The following is a 19,123-nucleotide window of genomic DNA, read 5'->3' as shown; positions in this document are numbered from 1 at the left end:
TTCATTTGTCAGTCATATGATGCAGTAGGGTTAGGGTCAGGAACAGGTGTGTATTAACCTGAGTCCTGCATATGCTGGTACCCTGTTGTTACAACAAGCAACCAAGACATTTATAAAAACAGTGCCTTTATTGTCTTTACAACTAAAATTTGCACAGGTTGTCATTGAAAACAAGCGAGATTTGGTTTGATTTAGCAGAATCAAATATAAAGGATGATGTGGTGAGTGTGATTGTCAGAGCCGTTCCAGACAGCATCAGCGCTGAGCTTCAGACCTGCTGCTGGGTAATCATCTTCAGCATCTGCAACGCCATTGGCCCCTGGTCCGAGGGGATCTGAACCAGAGACAGATGAGGGTCAGGTTTACATTTTATACATTCTACCCTGTGTGGGTTTTTTTCCCCATTCAACACATCCAGTGTCTTACCATGTGTCCAGCTTTGAGGATCCAATAGAAGCCAAAGTTCTTATAATTCTTGTAGAAGGCACCAGTGGCGCCCGGGGAGGCGGGGTCATCCAGGGCTGTCCACCTCAATTTGTTAAAGAAAGGAAGCCCCTCCCACTTCAGCCGCTTCACCCACAGCTCCTGACCTGTGAGACAAAACACCATATCCTCATGTATCCACCCTGTATTCACACTTCCACAGACAGGTAGGGGTTTGCAGAGTGAGTTACCCATGGTGTCCACGATGAGGTCCAGCTGTCCGTTATAGACGGTGACGTTGACGCCAGCGGTCAGCAGCTGGTCCACAGTGTCCACCACCGGCCTCATGAAGTCTCCGGCCATGTTACTGAACACCTCCTCAGCCTGACCTGGAACAAACAGGGAGACAACATACTGAAGCAGCTTCTTTCAACCTCATCTCCTCATGATGGGTTTGAACAACTCAGTTCCAACAGAAGCCACACCTCCCCAAGTCACGTTCTGTGGGATGATGCCCAGCTTCTTTCTGATTGGCCCGTTCATCAGTTCACTCAGTGACAGACTGTGGAGACGCTGAATGTGGCGGCGTATCTGCAGAACTAGTGGAAAGGCCATCGTTACTTGTAGTAAATAAAACAAGTTAAAGTTGTTTTTTCTCATTACGTCTTACAGATAAAGTCCCCTTCAGGTGATGACTTTGTCCGTTTATCATCAGGTTCTTGGGTGAGGATGTTGTAGAAGTTGACTCCATTGGTGTTCTGACATTAAACCAAATCAGACTACATGTAAGAATAGTAACCCTGACGGCATCAAGCATGGACAACTTGGCTTTTTTTTCTTCTTTATTTAATAACTGTCTTATGAATACTCCATTCCTCATTCTTGTCAAGATAAGGGACCTTGACCCACCTGCTCCACCACCGTCTCGGCCACAGACCATAACTCAGTGGCTTTGAGAAACTGTTTGTTGTTCACAGCTTCCTTCACCGCCTCTGCTGCTTTGGTTACATCTGCCAGGCCGTAATCATCCAGCAGAGACTGGAAAGGAAAGGAAACAGGTGGTTAGAACGTAACCAACACAGACCAAACACAGATCGGCTTAGCTTCACCAAAACAGTAGATACATGAATGTGTGGCTGGTAGAATGTCAGGTGACTTACAGTTACGTAGAGGTAAGGACCCCAGGTCATGACAGAGTCTGAAGAGGAACAACAACAAGTTTTACTGCCAGCAGTCTTTGGCCATAAATTCTTTAAAAAGGTCTGATCAGCCTAGAATGTGACAGATGTGGGGTCAGCCTGGTGGATCAGCTCATGGTGATGTTGGTACTGATTGGTTTTGACTTTGAAAAGGTTTGTCCTGACGTGGATGCTCTGTGCCAGTAATCGATATATGGAAGTACCACATGGGCAGCATCTTATGGCGTCTTATTATCTTATTTTTTCCTCCAACTTGGAACCGGTGTTGGTTCTGGGTCGCAAACTGAATTTAGACCCGTTACGAACATTCTGAAGAAAATAAATTCAGAACTCAAAACATTGTTTCACAGTTAGAACCTAAATGGTGAAGGCTGACTGGATTTAGGGCATTTCTTTACATCCGAAAGTACAAACCTAGGTCTCAAACCAGGTCCATGTATTTACATTGTAAACATTTGGTCTGAACTGGTTTGTCCCATGATCATTGTCTATGTTCACAGTTTCCCTTTACAGACGGACTCTTATCAGGATGTTGTTCTACCTTCTTCTTTTTGGTGACGTTGGCCTTTTAAAAATTTTCTGCCGGTGGTCCAAACTATCCAAAGCGTGTTTTCACCCTATAGATGAACTGAACCACAGTTGTTTTTGGTTTTTTTTCTAATACTTTGCAGGACCTAACGTTGCCATAATTTCGAATGAAAAGCGGTCCATTAAGCTAAAGTTAAATTTCATTTTATTTGATACATTACTTTACTTAGTTTGACTGAATTAGATAAATAATCATTAACATTTTTCTTAAATTCGACTATGTATGGTTCTAGTGGGAAGATGTGGGTTGGCAGAGAATTCCATAAGCAGCATGCTCTTGGTACCAGTTAAGCCTCTACACCAAAAACATGGTTTGGATCAAAGTGGAAAGTCTGAGCCACATGAAGTAGGTTTGAAAGTGTGAATAACAACTGTGCTTAAGGCTAGACAGTGACACAAAAAAAGAAGATGCAGGTTGGTTTCACAAGAACAAATAATAAGTAAAAAACAAACAAACTGAGAGATAAAAAAAAACTGAAGAATAAAAATTGTGGTTTGTTGTGTTTGTGCACTGTCCTTGACAGATCATTGATTAGAACGATTCTGTTCAAAACCTGTGGAAATGTGGCCTCATTCATTGTCACAGACATCTCTGAAGGGAACTTTCAGATGGAGACATCTTACTGGAGGGGTTGTGTACACAATGTCTGAAGTGATACTGACCCAGTGGGGAAATCCATGAGTCTCCAAGTGCGACACCAGCAAAGTTACATTTGACCGTCCCTTTGGTTATGGCCTCGAAAAACAACAGACAGACATGGAATCAAACAAAGCCACAGCAGCGTCTCAACAGTTCAATGAGATAATATACAAAACTTCACTTTCCCTGGTGGCTGGTGGTCCAATAAAGGCATGGGCTCATGACAATAACACCATATAATAGAATAATTATAATTTTAATCTTTCATTTCTTTTGAGAAAACACATTTTTCAATTTGAAACTATAATGCCATGAGTTTTTCTGCTGAAAAATAATATTTCTGTTTCTGTAGAAAAAATGCTGATGTACAGATTAGTCATGCATCATGTGAGTGTTTAACCCTTTAAACAGCATCAGTAAGAAACACTGACTGAAAGAGGACTGAAAAAACAGAAGTGATATCACAAGTGTCAGACTCACCTTGGTGAGTTCCAAGGAGATAACGGCGGCCATCTTTCCTCCGTAGGATTCAGAGAAGATGTAGAAGGGGACACTCTGCACAGAATAAACACATCCTCGCAAATGTGTCCCAGACAAATGAGTGTCTCATACCTTATGTAGAAACACTGTGTTATTTGTAGCTGCATTTGAAGGATTTTATTCAGTCATAAATACTGCAAAAGTTTTTCCAGGTCAACTTCTGACATGAAGTATTTGAATTTGGCTGTAGTTGGAAAATAAATATGATAAACCTGATCTTGTTGCTACTTTTATTCAGTCAACTATAGCACCAGTCTAATTTAAGATTATGGTGGTTTCACTCTGGTTGATTGCTAAAATATAACATGTTTAATGGAATAGACATCTTTTTTCATTGGTTATTACATAACTCACTGGATTATTACATTTTCATCACAAAGAAGTGCAACTCCTGCCTTTTGTAACAACCCCTCCCAGTGTTACTGTTTAATAAACCTGTCTCTTTGTGGAGTTTAGCATGACTGTGCTACAGTGAAGGACGGTAACACACTTGACATACCTGAAACTCTGCCTGTTTTGTAAAGAAGTGTTGCAGCAAGACCAACATGTCTGAGGCCACCGTGGCCACATCTGTGGCAAATCCGTCTGGTCTTTCAGTGTAGCTGAAGCCAGTGCCCACGGGGTTGTCGACAAATAACACACTGGCTGCCTGCACCTGAATGACACACACACAAAACACATGTCACTGCTGGGTTACAGGGAGGTAGTCGGCGGGAAGGTATGTGTTAACAAAAAGGACATAGAGCTACTCACCCAACTAGTGTTTCTGGGCTGTAGATCCCTATTTAAAGGACCAATCTCCTCGAAGTTTCCAAATCCACTTCCTGATCCTCCTGGTCCACCCTATGTACATATAGGGAAAGATCTGAGCAGGTCCAAATATTAGGACAAACAGGGCTGTTTAAAGGTTTGGTGTGTGATATTTAATGCCATCTAGTGTTCAAGATACAGATTACAATCAAGTGAAAAACTCCTTGCCTCACCCTCCACTACTCTGTCTAAAAACACAATTTTCAGTTCTTTATCTCATATTCTCTGGTTATTTTTGCTCTATTTTCTACATTTCAAATACTGAACCTTTGCTGTACTTGAATGTCAACAAACATTAAAGGTGGTGTTTTACATGCGTTTAACTTCCCATGCATACTACATTATGCACAGTGCTGGTTTTCAGAAACTATTTTCTAATGTCTGTGATAGTGTGTAACAGTGTGTTCCAAATAATTTTTTAGAATTTCCTTTACACAGAATTTAGGGATTACCAATAAATAGTGAGCTGTATAGATTAGACAGGTTTCCCTCCAAATGTCCATCCATTTTCATCTGCTAGTTTTGGTTCACCATCATTATCATCCAGGTTAAAACAGTAACATAGTTCCCGAGCTGCAGATTCATCAGGCTATTACACCAGAGGCTGCTTTTAGCTTTTGTCTCCTGAACTGAACCTTTAGCCTGGATCACATAACACTGTTTCAAACAGGTCTTTGTCAAACATTTGTTCCACTGTTGCTATTTTGTTGTTTCCATCAAATTAATCATTTCTGTTTATTTCTTGAGTTAAATGAGTAAATGTTTAACAGATGAATATACATATAATTCACTAAATCTGTTTCTACTGCATTTATTCACATTTACCTTTTGTACATGAACCAACATCTGAAAGAAAATGTACCTTCTAATATCTATTATTTTATCTATTATTACCATTTGTGTGTTCACAGTGACGTTAGAGTTTCTTATAACCATTTAGTATTTGACATCAGATCCTGTTGTGAATGTACACCGTTAAACATCTTGACCTGTTTCCTCTTGTGTAGTTAAAAATACACACAACCCCACAGTTACTCATGCAGTCACACTACTCTGGGTTTTCCAGTTTCCACCGAGGGTGAACATTTGTCTGAGCCTCTTTACCTTTTCACTGACATTTAGTTAATACTGAGATGAGAGTCCACAAACTCAGAGAACTGTGATATATATATATATATATATATATATATATATATATATATATATATATATATATATATATATAAATATGTGTGTGTATGTCAAACTCTGTGAGAGCCGTGACAGCATCTGTCCTCCACGGAGGCTGCTGTGACTCTCCGTGTCCGTGGGGTGTCCATACCTGCAGCCACATGACCAGGGGCAGATCCGGGCTGTCAGCTGAGTAGAGCCACCAGAACATGTGGGCCCCGGGTCGCACCTCCACATAGTCCCACACCTCTGTGGTCCCCGACCCGGGACTGGGGAGTCCTGCAAAGACCAAATTACATCCACTGGATTCATCTGGAGTTCAGTTACAAAACTATTCAGACAAAGAACCCAAACTACAGAAGTGAAACTGTGACAGACGGACACAGTTAATGCACCTCATGTTATTTTCGGTTTCAGGTTGAGTCCAGTCGGATCAGCTTTAGTCTGACACAAAGGTTCTGTTAAAACAAAATAAATCCTACCTTTATGGAGGAGAAACCCGAAGAAAAACAACACCGCGGAAGTCTGGAACCGGCCCATTGTTGCTGCGGACTGAGTTTAGATTCCGCAGATTCAGGTCCACGGATAGTCACATGACCACACCCCAGGTCAGCTGACCCACCAGCGCGTCTAGTTCCGTTACACTGTGCTGGCTGCAGAACCACCCCGGCTCAGTGGCGACCATTGAACCAGGTTCAATCCCTCCCTCGGTTGAGTCCATTGGTTCAGTCAGGCCCATTGATAGACTTCCAGAGAACCAGCAGCGGTAGATTCGACCAACTGGAAAGGGTTGAACTTCAGACCCAAAGAGGAGGAAAACTCAGCTTCAACTTTATGGCTGTAAGTAACCCAATGTAACATAAACATAATTAAGTGTTTAAAATGTTTTCCTACATATATCTCGTTATATCAATATAAGCATTAAGTTATTTTTGAAATGTTTATCATGCATTACGTGCTGTAAATTAGGCAGTAAATACATGCTAACGTAGCCAGTATGGTAGCAACTGTTGTGCCGAATTCTACTCCCTGCCGAAAACTGCATCACGCAGCAGCTGCCGAAAACAGCTCCCCCTTCTTAAATAAGCCATGAAGGGGACTAAGGGCACCAAATTCACCCTGTTACACCAGAAAAGCTCCAAATGTGAGTTGCTGAAGTCATTTCACTCTTGTAGCTTCACAAGCTTATTGTAATGGGGGATGCAGTTTTCGGCAATATCTGCTGCCGAATTCTCCTCCGTGCCGAAAACTGCATTCCTAGCTGCGGGTGATGTAGTTTTCAGCAGTATCTGCTTTTACTGTCATATTGTGTGTTGTGTATCTAAGAATTAACTTTTGAAAGTTTTATATGCCTTACTGCACAGATGTCAAACATGTGGCCCGGGGGCCAAATCCGGCCCGCCAAAGGGTCCAGTCCGGCCCTTGGAATAAATTTGTGAAATGCAAAAATTACACTAAAATATTAACAGTCCTTTTAATTCAGGTTCCACATTCAGACCAATTCAATCTCAAGTGGGCAGGACCAGTAAAATACTATCATAATAACATATAAATAATGTCAACTTCAAATGTTTCTCTTTGTAAATGTAAATATTTTCATGTATTTACACTAAAACAAAGTTTAATTTCGCCAAAAATGTGAATAACCTGAAATGTCTTAAGAGAAGTAAGTACAATTTTAGCAATATTCTGCCTGGTACTCAATGTTTTGTGTATTTGTAGATCCACTGTGATCTGTACGTTATAATGTACATGTGTAAATAATAAACTGAGGCAGAAAATTGATAAAAATCATACTTTTTTTTTTTTTTAGTTCATGTTATTCACATCTTTTGAAAGGATAGTTTGGAGATGTAAACCTTTTCATAATGTAAATTAACTTTTTTCACCCTAACACATAGAGAAAAATTTGAAGTTGACATCATTTATATATTATTATTTTACTGGTTCAGCCCACTTCAGATCAGATTTAGCTGAATCTGGCCCGTGAACTAAAATGAGTTTGATACCCCTGCCTTACAGTTTGCACATTCTTTAATATTAACCAGATAAAAGAACATAATTGCAATATCTTACAACATTATTCATTACTTAATTGCTACACAGCTATGATGGTATTAAGAGGTTGAATAATTCACAATTAATTTCATACCCTACAGTCAGAAAGGAAAAAAAGTTGTGACAGGGTGAATTTGATGCACATTGTCCTCTCCATGGCTGATTTCGGAACGGGGAGCAGTTTTCGGCAGGGAGTAGACTTCAGCACAACAGGTACTTCACCACTAAACAATGCACTTGAAAAACTCTACAGAAATGAACAAAACCTATGGCAGCTTTCAGCATATGTGTGTGTTATGAGAACTTATTGCAACTTTTTTTTTTTTTTTACCTATTAGTTGATTTGTGTGCTTGTGTGTGTTTGACCTGCACAGATACATCAGACAATACTAAGGAGAGGGCAGGATCCCCTTCTGTCTCTCAAGAGATGCACAGTCTGCTGCAGCAGCTATCACTGCATCTTTTGTAAAATGGCATTTGCCGAATTTTACAAGGTGAAGTACCACACAGAGAATCATGTCAACATTGCTGTGAAACACGAAGGTGTGTATGAATTATTTCAAGATTCTCAAGTTAGTTTTGTTACTGGGTGTGTGTATGTGCCCATCTCCCACACAGTGATGTTTGAAACTGTATGAACCCTTCTGTTGTTTGCATGTCGAATACATTTTATTTATAGGTACCTTTCTAAACACCCAAGGACACTGTACAAAGTAAAACATGGTTAAAAACAGGGTATAAACAGTAAAGAAGTAAAAGTAAAGGTTAAAAAAAAAACATTTAAAACAGCAAGAAATATTTAAAAACTAGAAGGAAAAAAAGGATAAAAATGGATACATAAGATAAACATCTTGGGCAGAGAGACAGTCAGGGTGGGTATGGTTGAAGGAACAGGTGGGTTTTGAGTTGAGATTTAAAACTAGTCAAACTGTAAATATTTCGGATTTTAGATGGGAGGGAATTCCAGAGGTAGGGTGCGGAATTGCTGAAGGCCTTGGACCCCATGGGGGACATGCAGGCAGGAGGGATGGTGAGGCTGAGGAATGATGATCTTAGAGTTCAGCTGGGTGTGTTGATGTGGAGAAGTTCAGTCAGGTTTTTAGATGTGATTCGGTGTGAGGGAACAAGTGAAGCTGCTGGAGAACTGGGGTGATATGATGGAAAAAGGGTGTCCTGGTGATGATCCTGGCTGCAGCATTTTGAACATGTAATTTGCATAGAGACTTGAGGGGGAGACTGGTGAGAAGTGAGTTGCAGTAATCCAGGCAGTAGGTGACAAGAGAGTGGACCAGGATAGCAGTGCTGTCGGCCGTGTCTTGTCATTCCTTCACAAACCTTCAATCAAAACAGGCTATGTTATTTGCCAATATGAATATGTAGAAGTGTATGTTATGTCAGTTAGTTATTTTTCTTTGTTTTTATTAGCAATAAATAAGGAAAAATTTAAGACAAGAACTTTTCACAAAGGGGAAGACAATCTCTAAGTTAGGGCTGTTATGGGGTGCAGTCTGTTGTACTACATTGCATGAAGTATCACTGTACACAAGACAGTTGATTAAATCTGTTCTTTTTTCCATTTCAGATTTTGTCATTGTTAAATGCAACCTGGGCTGCAGAGAAGTGGCACATTTTCACTGTTGTTATTGTTCATCAACAATACTCCAGAGAATGGCTTTAATCAGACATTTAGGTCAATGTAAAAAGAGGTTACCGCCACCATCCCCATCGCCAGCAGCTCAGGCAGCTCCTCCACCATCCCCATCACCAGCAGCTCAAGCAGCTCCTCCACCATCCCCGTCACCAGCAGCTCAGGCAGCTCCTCCACCATCCCCGTCACCAGCAGCTCAGGCAGCTCCTCCACCATCCCCATCACCAGCAGCTCAAGCAGCTCCTCCACCATCCCCATCACCAGCAGTTCACGCAGCTCCTCCACCATCCCCATCACCAGCAGCTCAGGCAACTCCTCCTCCATCACCTCTGCCAGCAGCTCAGGCAGCTCCTCCTCCATCACCTCTGCCAGCAACTCAGGAAACTCCTCCGTCACCTCGGCTAGCAGCATCGTCGTCGTCATCAGGGCGATCTCGTGTCCGCAAGCAAGTGATAGTGACCTGCAACCACTGTGCCATTAAACTAAATAAAAAGAACTTGAAGGTCCACATTAGTAGAAAACACAAACAAACATCAGATATCACCAAGCCATCGGACCACTGTGACTGAGTCAGTTGAAGGTGCAGCTTTTTAACTTCTTTGCTCATAAACCTTTATTATCTGCTGTGGAACATCATCATAGAATAACTATAGAGAACACCATATGTGTTCTAATTTCTTGACAGGGTGCACCACTGCAGTGGGGAGGGAATGACTGGGGGGTATACATGATGATGGTCAGTGGTCTTACAGTTGTAATGCTATGGTTTTGTGCATTCTAAATCCACCTTTGTTAATGTAACATTGGAGTTTGTATTTTGTTTTTCAGTATGCCCTATATATGACCCTGGAAATGCCTTTTGATTTTGCTCCAGTGAGTTTTTATTAATTATTTGTTATTTGTTGAAGAAAAAATGGACTATAAGATTGGTTGAAATTTTATGATAAAGATTTTCAATTTTCCCTTTCTATCTATTATCAGTCTGACATGCCTGTAATCAGGAGGTGGTGGTGCCAACACTTAGGCTACTTCAGGCATTTCCTCTGGCATGGTATGGACACCTATACTTTGGAGGAAATCTACATGATGTGCATTCCCAGTACACAGGGAATTTGTTATATATGTACCGAAGAATATATCCTGGAAAACATAATCTATTTTGTCATTTTTTCTTCCAAGTCAATTCACCCCAGAACCAGACACAACAGAGGTCCCACAAACAGAGCCCACCACAACAGAGCCAGACACAGTGGAGGGCAGCCAAACAACGAAAAGACATGTATGTAGGCTCCAGTGAATGTTTATGTTTTGCTTTTCAATTGTTTGTTTATTTATTTAGTTTTACAGTTTCAAAAAAGAGTCAAGAAGGAGCACGTGACTAATCTTATTATTACTGGAATTCCTTTTCATTTTGCACAAAGGACTCGCCAGTGATGAGACATTCTGGTGGCCTGGGAGTGGGTGAAGCAAAACCAACACTACTTTGCTGCAAAGGTTATCCCACCACAAATTCTCAGTATGGACGAGGATAATGTAGTGGTGGCCATCACAGTGCCGGACCTGTTCATGAATCCTCTGCTTCATCAATATGACATGGATGAAGACAAAATCCAGGCTCCCCTCTTCTCTTTTGAGAAGATAAAAGACATGGAGGTTTTCATGCTGGAAATCCGGGACAAAAAAGACATCTGTGTGTCTTGCATGCAGAACCTGCATGTGTGACATTAGTAAAACAAAACAAAAAGTCACACTTCAGTTTTTGTATTTATATTATTATTATTATGTATTAATATTTATATAAATGCCTAATCTTGTCTATTCAAGTTTGATGGCATTGTTTAGTTTAGTTTAGTTTAGTTTAGTGTGTGGTCATCAATAACATGTAAAATAAAATCATCAAAATTGATGCATATAGTGTACCAACCAGCTTATATGAAGTTAACAGTAATAAGCAATGTAGAAAGGAGATATTTTTCCTCATCACATCACAGACATGGTTTTCATAATGTGTACATATTACTAATACAAACAAATAAATAAAATGTTTTCAGTCATTCTTTAACTGGGAATATTTATCATAATGGAAGTTTTTTTGTAAAGACACGAGAAAGAAATAGTGAAATAAACAATATAAAACAAATGCTAAATTTCATTTAAAAAAGTATTTAAAGCAAATAATAAAGAATACATGTAATGATTATAATGATCTGAAACAAGAACACTGTGATTAAAGAAAAAAATGCATTTAAAGCAGCCTAACCCAAGGATGAAACGGAAATGAATTTAAAATATACTAACCAGAACTAAATGTTTCTGTCTTGGTTAAAACTGCACATTTCAGTCATTTGTGATATGAGGGGGGAAAACTAAAAGTGTGTGCGTGAGTGGGGTATGCGTGTGTGTGGAGGGGGTGGACGCTGGAGAATGAAAATAATAACAGAATATCAGCCTTTTTCTCCTTTTTGCTCCACACCTGTTGTCCAGACTGAGAAGCACCGGTTTGCATGAATAATTACTAAACAAAAAGGCCCCAATGTCAACGCCTGAAATTTCCTCCGCTCCAGCAGAGGACGTTGCTTTCAATGAGTCCGTTACTCTACGACTTCCGACTGAAAGTGTGTTCCTCAAAATAAAAGTATACACCATAAAATCATAACGATTTGGTTCCAATTCTATTTTTTCATGCGGTTATGTATCATTTCAATGCAGTTTTAATGTAGGTGTGTAATTTTGAATACTATCTCATTATTCATCTGTACTGGGGATCTGTGCGAACTGTTGTCCTATTATTTTAATGTATAATTCACTATGCCACAGAGTAGAATCTATTGTAAAACCAGTATACCGGTAATTTAATCATTTTTTAATAAAATGTCCGAGAATTTCTGAATAACACTTTAAATAATGGGATGGTAATAGGGTAATAAAAATATCTGCTTAATAGTCTGTTTTAATTTTTTTTAAAATTTAATTTAATTTAATTTATTTAGTTTTTGGACACAAATGTAGGCAGCTCTATTCTGAAAATCTACCGGAAACCCGTTTCCTGTTGAGAGTCGCCGGTAGCAGCGGCTGGAGCTGAACTGTCATGGCTGCCCACAGTAACAATTTCATCCGCGTGCGCTTACACTTTGATTATGCGCCACCGGCTGCTGTTTGCAGCCGCATGTGCTGGCTGCTCGTGGACCTAAATATGTGCCGCGTGGTGTCGGATTTAGAGAGTTTGATCCGGCAGAAGTTTGAGCTGAGCCGCAGGAGCATCCTCTGCCTGTTCGTGGAAGACTGTTACCTGCCGCACACCGAGAGTATCTACGTGGTCCGGGACAATGACTGCGTCAGGTGAGCGATGGTTCTTAAAAGACACCCCAAAGTAATACACACTGAATGGATTCATGTGGTCACAGTAGTCATTCACATTACTACATTTGCTAGCTTGCTAACTTTTTTCATCACTACATTTGCTTGCTTGCTAACTTTTTTCCATTGGATCCTGTGCTGTGATCACTCAGTAGATGCAACATTAGGTTAACGCCGGTGTGGGATAAAATATAGACCCCTATAAAATTTGTACCCCTGTCGATTTTGCGCACGCGTGAAAATCCGAGGTACATATTTTAGATCTACTACACGTGCAAAAGACCCCTAATTTGTCTGCGTGTTGTTTAGTAGTTACCCCTAGACCCCTAACCCTAACACCCGCGCGCGTGCGCAAATTCCAAATAGGTCCAAATTTTACAAGGTCCGTATTTTATGCCACACTTGGTCACGTGGGCAGAGAAGGGCATGGTTTGATCCACTGTGGGGGTGTTAATATCGGTGCTATCAATCTGTCAGACTACATGTTTCTATATGTCCCAGATTTGATAAATATACATTAATATTAAAGACAGTTACAAATAATGGCCATTCACGTCCGTAAGTGTTTGGATAGAGATGAAATTCTCGTCAGTGTTGGTCATTTTGTATTTGTATTTATTTATTTAGTTGCAGGACAGTGTGTATTGGCATTAGTTACAAAGAACAAGATGCATGCACCAGCTTTAGCAGAAAAGCTAATTTCCATCTGTAGTCCTGGACAAACGACTAACATAACAAACATGACTGAGATTACAAAGTCATAATATACTGGAAGAAAACTGTTAAAAATGATAGATATGGGAAAGTCTGCTCAGATTGAACAGCTTCAGCCAAATACATAAAATACATTCAATTCATACAATACATGCTAAAAATGCACTAACTTCCCTAGATCAAGAATAAGATATAAAAGATAGAATGAGAAGGAGAAAAGAGAAGAACAAAAAAGAGAGCAAGAAGAATAAATAAATAAATAAGCTAATTGTGCAATTACAAACCAGACATAGAATAAAGTACAAGTAAAAACTATTGGGCTAAAAACTGTAGTAGAACTAACCAAGACAGTTTATACAATACATGTGTGCAGAGATTAGTACAGTACTTGATTTGTTTGACCAGACTGGAGTCTTTGCCATAGACACTAGAATGCATATTAGTGTTTGCAGTGCTGGTTATCTAGGAGCCATTTTTTGTAGCATTATAAAAACACTTGTAAACGGAGCAGGTTTTCAGGTTGTCATAATATGTCCTTCCTTTAATGATGTGCTCCTGCTTACCAGGGTGAAGGTGGACAGTGTTCCCCAGTTAACAGGACACAGCCCATCACCAGGGTCATTAAAGGAAAATGGCAGAAAGAGACGGAGACCCGAAGCAGAGGATGAAAATGAAGAAGAGAAAAGAAAAACTGAGGTGGAAAATGGTTTTGAATTGAAGAAAAAGAAGAGGAAAAAACATAAGGAGAGCCCCAAGAAGGATGGAGAGCAGCAGGCATTAAGTGAGGAGGAGGAGAAGAAGAAGAAGAAGCACAAAGAGAAGAAGAAAAAGAAAGAACCAGAGGAAACGGCCTCTGCTGCTCCCTCAGCACCAGCTCTAACAGCCAAAAAAACCCCAGTTGAGGAGCGAAGTAAAAGCATTAAAAAGCCTCCAGTGACGCAGCTGAGGAAACAGAATGTCTCCTCCTCTGAATCCAGCAGCAGCAGTGAGGAGGATGTACCTCCCAAAAAAACACTTACCCTAAAACCACCTACAAAGACCCCTGCTGCTCCATCAAAACCACCTCTAACAGCCAAAAAAACCCCAGTCAATGTTGCAGAGCAAAGTAAAAGCATTAAAAAGCCTCCAGTGACACAGCTGAGGAAACAGAATGTCTCCTCTTCTGAATCCAGCAGCAGCAGTGAGGAGGATGTACCTCCCAAAAAAACACCTACCCCAAAACCACCAGCAAAAACCCCTGATGTCTCCAAGAAGCCTCCAAACAGCAACCCCACTGCTAAAAAAGCTCCCCCTTTGTCATCATCCTCTTCGGACTCAGACTCTTCCTCCAATGAGGCTGTCAGCAACAAAAAAACACCAATAAATACACCGTTAACTGCTGCGGTGGCAAATGGGGAAATAAACATGAGCTTTCAATCCACAACCTGTGTTCAGGATCCGGCTGCTCTGCCTCCAGACTCAAACAGTGAGGAGGAAATCAACCTGGTCATCCGCCGTCCTGTACAGCAGCTGGGTGGTGGTGGTGCAGGTGGGCTGCCACCGTGGCAAGGCCGAGGGAGGGGAAAAGCCAGGCAGGGGCGGGGTCGAGGAGGGGCCTTCAGAGGGTGTGGCTTTGAGTTCAGCTACTGTGGAGACGATGGTCAGTCATTCAGCGGTGATTCTCAGACCAACGTATCGGTGGTCCTTCAGGTGGGTCTCAGCCTCAGCACCATCCCAGCCTTGGTCCAGTCACATCATCTTCATCACATGTGTCTCTTTGTAGAATGGTGAACAGACTGCCCCTAAACGGGACTACAGCTCCATGCCGCTGCTTGCCGCCCCCCCACAGGTGGGACAGAATATTGCATTCATGGTAAGTCAGGTCCGACTACAGGATGTGTATTATTATTATTATTAGATTGTTTCTTTGAAGGTCCAGTGTGTAAGATCAAGGAGCCCTAATTTTTGAAAAAGTCCCCACAAAGATTTAACACATAGTTCAGATCCTTCCATCGGATAATTACTGCACTGATTCACATGTTCTTTAACTGATGTAATATCCTCTCATTTCTGAAACATCTATCAGTTTGATAAAGAGCATACAGATTAGACTGTATTGTTTAGATGGATAAAGGTCATGAGGGCTAATAAATTCAGATTGACCCTGTTCCAGAGGTAGATGAAATGATTACCCATCATGCCTAGTGCCTACAGTCCAAGCCTGTGGGGATCAGTGTTCTGATTTAGGGTTGGTTCCATTGGTCAGAGCTGGTTTCAGTAACATTATGTTTCCATAAAATGATGAAAATAAATGTTGTGACATTGCATTTGCTTATTGAAACAATGACAGTGAATTCATGCTGTAATTGAAACTAAAAGTGATCCAACAATATATTGAAGTGAGGGACTTTGTTTTGGACAGGCTATCTAACTATGCTGTGAACAATTATGTTTTTATTAGTGTGTACAATTTAACAAAAAAAAAAAAAAAAAAAAAAAAAAAAATGCTTTGTTCATTACGAACAGAGGGAGCAGGTCCATGTTGTCCATGTCACGTTTAGTAGCTCAGAGCAGACTTCCTCCTCTTCAGCTTTTTTTCTGTTTTGTAACAGGTGATATCCAGCGTTAAAGAGACACTGCACACGAAACTGTCTTTTTTTAAGGACTGAAATAGATTGAAATTTTTACTGCTAGGCATACATACAACTTTACTGTAGTATGTACAGCAGTAAAAACAAAAGTTTCAGTGAAAAAAAAAAAACAAAAAAAAAAAACAGCTTCTATAAACCAAAGTGGCCATATTTAGTGTGACCCTCCTTTTACACTTAACATGTCTTTAATCCTTTTGTTCAGACAATATGAAATTTTTGAGACTCACTTTCTGATTTTTTTTATTCACGGTTGCGTTCAACACATGCCAGATGTTTCTAATGGTTTTTGCTGCTTCTTGTCATGGGGTCAGGGGTCACACTAAACACTGACCCTGATACTAACCTTTAGAATCCATTTAGTTCTGTTTTTTGCACATCTTTTAAGGCTGTGCACATATTTCCTGTATTTTTTTGTATCTGAAGAAAAGAGACTAAGAAATAAATATGCATGTTCATTTCAATGCTGCAAAAACATCAAATCTAAAGGTCGCCTAAAACTTTTACACAGTAGTTTGTTTTTTATTGTGTTTTGTTTTCTAACTTTGTGTCCCTGTACGGTTTCATAGCTGCTGGAGCTGACTGAGAACTACACACCTGAGGTTTCAGAATATAAAGTGAGTGCACTGCTGCTCTGTACAATCTGAGCCACACAACAAACACGCTGAATTCTTCATTTTATACCTCTGACCTTCTGTGTTACTGTACATTTTTAGGAGGCAAAGATTGTAAGTTTTGACCCAACCACCAAACAAATTGAACTGGAACTCCTAAGCGCCTCTCCCGGTACGGATCATTCCACTGTTGCTGTGTGAAAGTTGGTCTAGTTGGTCAGCTCTTATTAACAATGAATCTGACACTTATTAATTCATCACAGTCACACATAATGTAACACACAGAGTCAGGGAATGGGACACTGTCTAAACTGCATGTATACTATTTCACAAAGCAGGAACTTTATACTTTTAATGCTTTTTGTAACAATTGTTATCCCTATATTCATTTCTCAGCTCCTGTAGAGCCTGGAAAGTTTGACCTAGTTTATCAAAACCCTGATGGTTCAGAGAGAGTGGAGTATGCTGTGGCCAGAAGCTCCCGGGTAAGCCATATGAACTTATTGTATTATTGATTATTCATTAATTTAAAAAAAGAAATGAGGGGCATTTGGTGGGAGTACTCCATAAGTGCTGGGACGTACCTTACCTATCTCTCTACATCTATCGGTGTCTCTCTCTCTCTCAAATGTCACTCAGTGCACACAAGGTACGCACAGGCTGTATGGCCGCAGGCACCAATGTCAATACCAATATGTTGGGGGGCCTCCCTAATCCAAATGACAAATGGCATGGAATAATGAATGACTTAACCCTAACCCCTAACCCTAACCCCAACCCCTAACCCTAGTGGTCATTCGTTATTCCATGCCATTTGTCATTTGCATTAGGGAAGCCCTATGTCAGGACTGCGGGAGTAAATGCAGCGTTCCTGTTTTTAACTTCATTTCTCATCATGCAGCGTGGTACTGCGCTTCTGTGATTATAAGGAAATTGTATTCTAGAATAACCAATATCTCCAAGAATATTGGTCCTATCAACTTGCTGAGATATTTAATGGGGAGATGGGACTATTCCTCAACTGTAGGTACCAAATTGGCCAGGTAAAAATGTCTCAATTTGTCAGAATCACACCGATGCGTGCGCGCGCGTGCACACACACACAGAGGCTCTGAGACCTTCCATTATTATGATATAGATTTTTATTAGTGTCAGAGTTACAGTTGTGAGCAGAATTATTTGCTTTATTTTCTCTGTTCTAGCGTAGGTTTATATAATCAATATTCTTTAGTAGGAAAGTGCAACAGCATTATTTTGAACTGATTATTGTCATAGAATCTGATTTTGTAATGATAATTATGTGAAATAAATCAAAAATTGTTTACTGTAAAAGAAAACAGTCTTTTACTCATCATTTTAAAGTTTAGTTGGTCTCAGGTCTCATCAGGACTGAAAATCACAGAAGTTAATGAGTAAAAAATACAAATCACCTTTTATGTTGTTATAATGTACGGAAGACCTATTTTTCTGTGTCTAGTACCACTGAGGAAACAGATAACGTCTGAGTTTATCGATACTCCAGTCTCCAGTCATTTAGTACCAGGTTTCAGTACCTTTCCTTCAAAGTCTCCAAAGGGGTCTACGGTGCTCTTCCACATAGGCTCCATATAACCAACATATCAATAACTACCTGTCCAAAATAAGTGCTGCAGTTCATAAAAATGTAACTTCAAAGATCAAAAATATAATTAATACACTTACCTAACAGACGTAAATCTCTGATGTGGAAGAACATACAGTTGACACTCGCCACCCACTGAAGGTGACAGTTAGTAAATGAAAACACAGTCCGTCCAGGTACGAACCTCTCATTTCACTGAATCAGTAAGAGAACACAAGAGACAGTGTAATTTCAGACATGACATGTGCCAGTACAAATGATTTGTAGGAGTAGTAGTACTTTGTGTGCTGATATTTTAAGCTGGTATAATTATAAATGTAATAACATGCCAGTATTTACTTTGTTGACGCAGGTAACGGAGCGTTGGGACGCCCTCCTCGAACCAAGACTCATCATTTAAAACGGACGCAACGGTTGCATCACTCTTACACAACTACATCACATGGAAAGTGACTACAAAGTTGGAAAGATGAGCTGCAGCTTTACATTGTGTGGGTTGTATTTATAATGAATATTGAGATGCTTTTTTTTTTTTTTTTTAATGTAAGTTGAATGGTTTCCAGTATGAAAAGATAATGGTTTTATTTTTTGTACAGAGATATGACTGTAATTCTATTCTGTAAAAATACTTTTTCTAATAAAATACTTAGCCCTTGGCTTTGACTATAAGGGAAAGTGTATACAGTGTTTCTCCAGTGGGGACAACAGCTAATTACTGCATGATATTTTCAGTATTTGCAGATACAAGACACAGTTACAAGAAGAGGAATTCTTTAACTCATGCAGAGCTGACTTTAAGATCAGTTTAATCTATTTAAGCTCTTTGGTGGATCCTTATCCTGCTTGGAATCATCATAAAAATGTTGATTGTGAAGTTGTAGAAGGGTCTGTCTAAATTATGACATATTGGCCTTCTGCATCATAAGTTAGAGAAAGAACAAATGAATCCAGATTTTGACATAGTACATCAAAATTTTGAGTATAATACACATGGCTTTCTCTTTCCCATGGTCCCAGTACATATGGATATAGAGCAAAACAAACTTTTAAATAAATCATTCGGTTACAAATTGACAAAAAGGAAATCCTTTTAGATGTCAAGAGCAATTTCAGA

The 19,123-nt window shown here is 40.0% G+C and overlaps 2 protein-coding genes across 2 annotated transcripts; one reads left to right on the top strand and one right to left on the bottom strand.

Annotated features, from left to right (window-relative positions):
- Positions 1-105: 105 nt before the first annotated feature.
- On the bottom strand, positions 106-5,996 carry scpep1 (serine carboxypeptidase 1). Its single transcript, XM_030141588.1, has 13 exons — positions 5,853-5,996; positions 5,522-5,649; positions 4,144-4,233; positions 3,890-4,045; positions 3,331-3,405; positions 2,874-2,946; positions 1,584-1,621; positions 1,333-1,461; positions 1,094-1,181; positions 909-1,022; positions 675-812; positions 427-590; positions 106-334 (listed from the first exon to the last, which is right to left on the bottom strand). The coding sequence occupies exons 1-13, from the start codon at positions 5,908-5,910 to the stop codon at positions 269-271; spliced, it is 1,317 nt and encodes a 438-aa protein (XP_029997448.1). The 5' UTR covers positions 5,911-5,996; the 3' UTR covers positions 106-268.
- Positions 5,997-12,134: 6,138 nt separating this feature from the next.
- Positions 12,135-18,674, top strand: coil (coilin p80). Its single transcript, XM_030141572.1, has 7 exons — positions 12,135-12,415; positions 13,714-14,836; positions 14,910-14,999; positions 16,344-16,391; positions 16,491-16,560; positions 16,785-16,873; positions 18,362-18,674. Exons 1-7 carry the CDS (start codon positions 12,165-12,167, stop codon positions 18,407-18,409), a joined length of 1,719 nt encoding a protein of 572 aa, XP_029997432.1. The 5' UTR covers positions 12,135-12,164; the 3' UTR covers positions 18,410-18,674.
- Positions 18,675-19,123: the final 449 nt, after the last annotated feature.

The sequence above is a fragment of the Sphaeramia orbicularis genome, chromosome 8 (assembly GCF_902148855.1).
Source record: "Sphaeramia orbicularis chromosome 8, fSphaOr1.1, whole genome shotgun sequence".
Taxonomy (NCBI): Eukaryota; Metazoa; Chordata; class Actinopteri; order Kurtiformes; family Apogonidae; genus Sphaeramia; species Sphaeramia orbicularis.
This window is presented reverse-complemented; position numbering and strand designations above follow the sequence as displayed.

Excerpts from the sequence above, each read along its gene's own strand:
- coil (XM_030141572.1), top strand. The coding sequence starts at position 12,165 with ATGGCTGCCCACAGTAACAATTTCATCCGCGTGCGCTTACACTTTGAT. Across the intron at positions 12,416-13,713 it reads CGGGACAATGACTGCGTCAG|GGTGAAGGTGGACAGTGTTC; the intron begins GTGAGCGATGGT and ends CCTGCTTACCAG. Across the intron at positions 14,837-14,909 it reads ACGTATCGGTGGTCCTTCAG|AATGGTGAACAGACTGCCCC; the intron begins GTGGGTCTCAGC and ends GTCTCTTTGTAG.
- scpep1 (XM_030141588.1), bottom strand. The coding sequence starts at position 5,910 with ATGGGCCGGTTCCAGACTTCCGCGGTGTTGTTTTTCTTCGGGTTTCTC. Across the intron at positions 4,234-5,521 it reads CCCTGGTCATGTGGCTGCAG|GGTGGACCAGGAGGATCAGG; the intron begins GTATGGACACCC and ends ATATGTACATAG. Across the intron at positions 3,406-3,889 it reads CAAAACAGGCAGAGTTTCAG|AGTGTCCCCTTCTACATCTT; the intron begins GTATGTCAAGTG and ends TATTCTGTGCAG.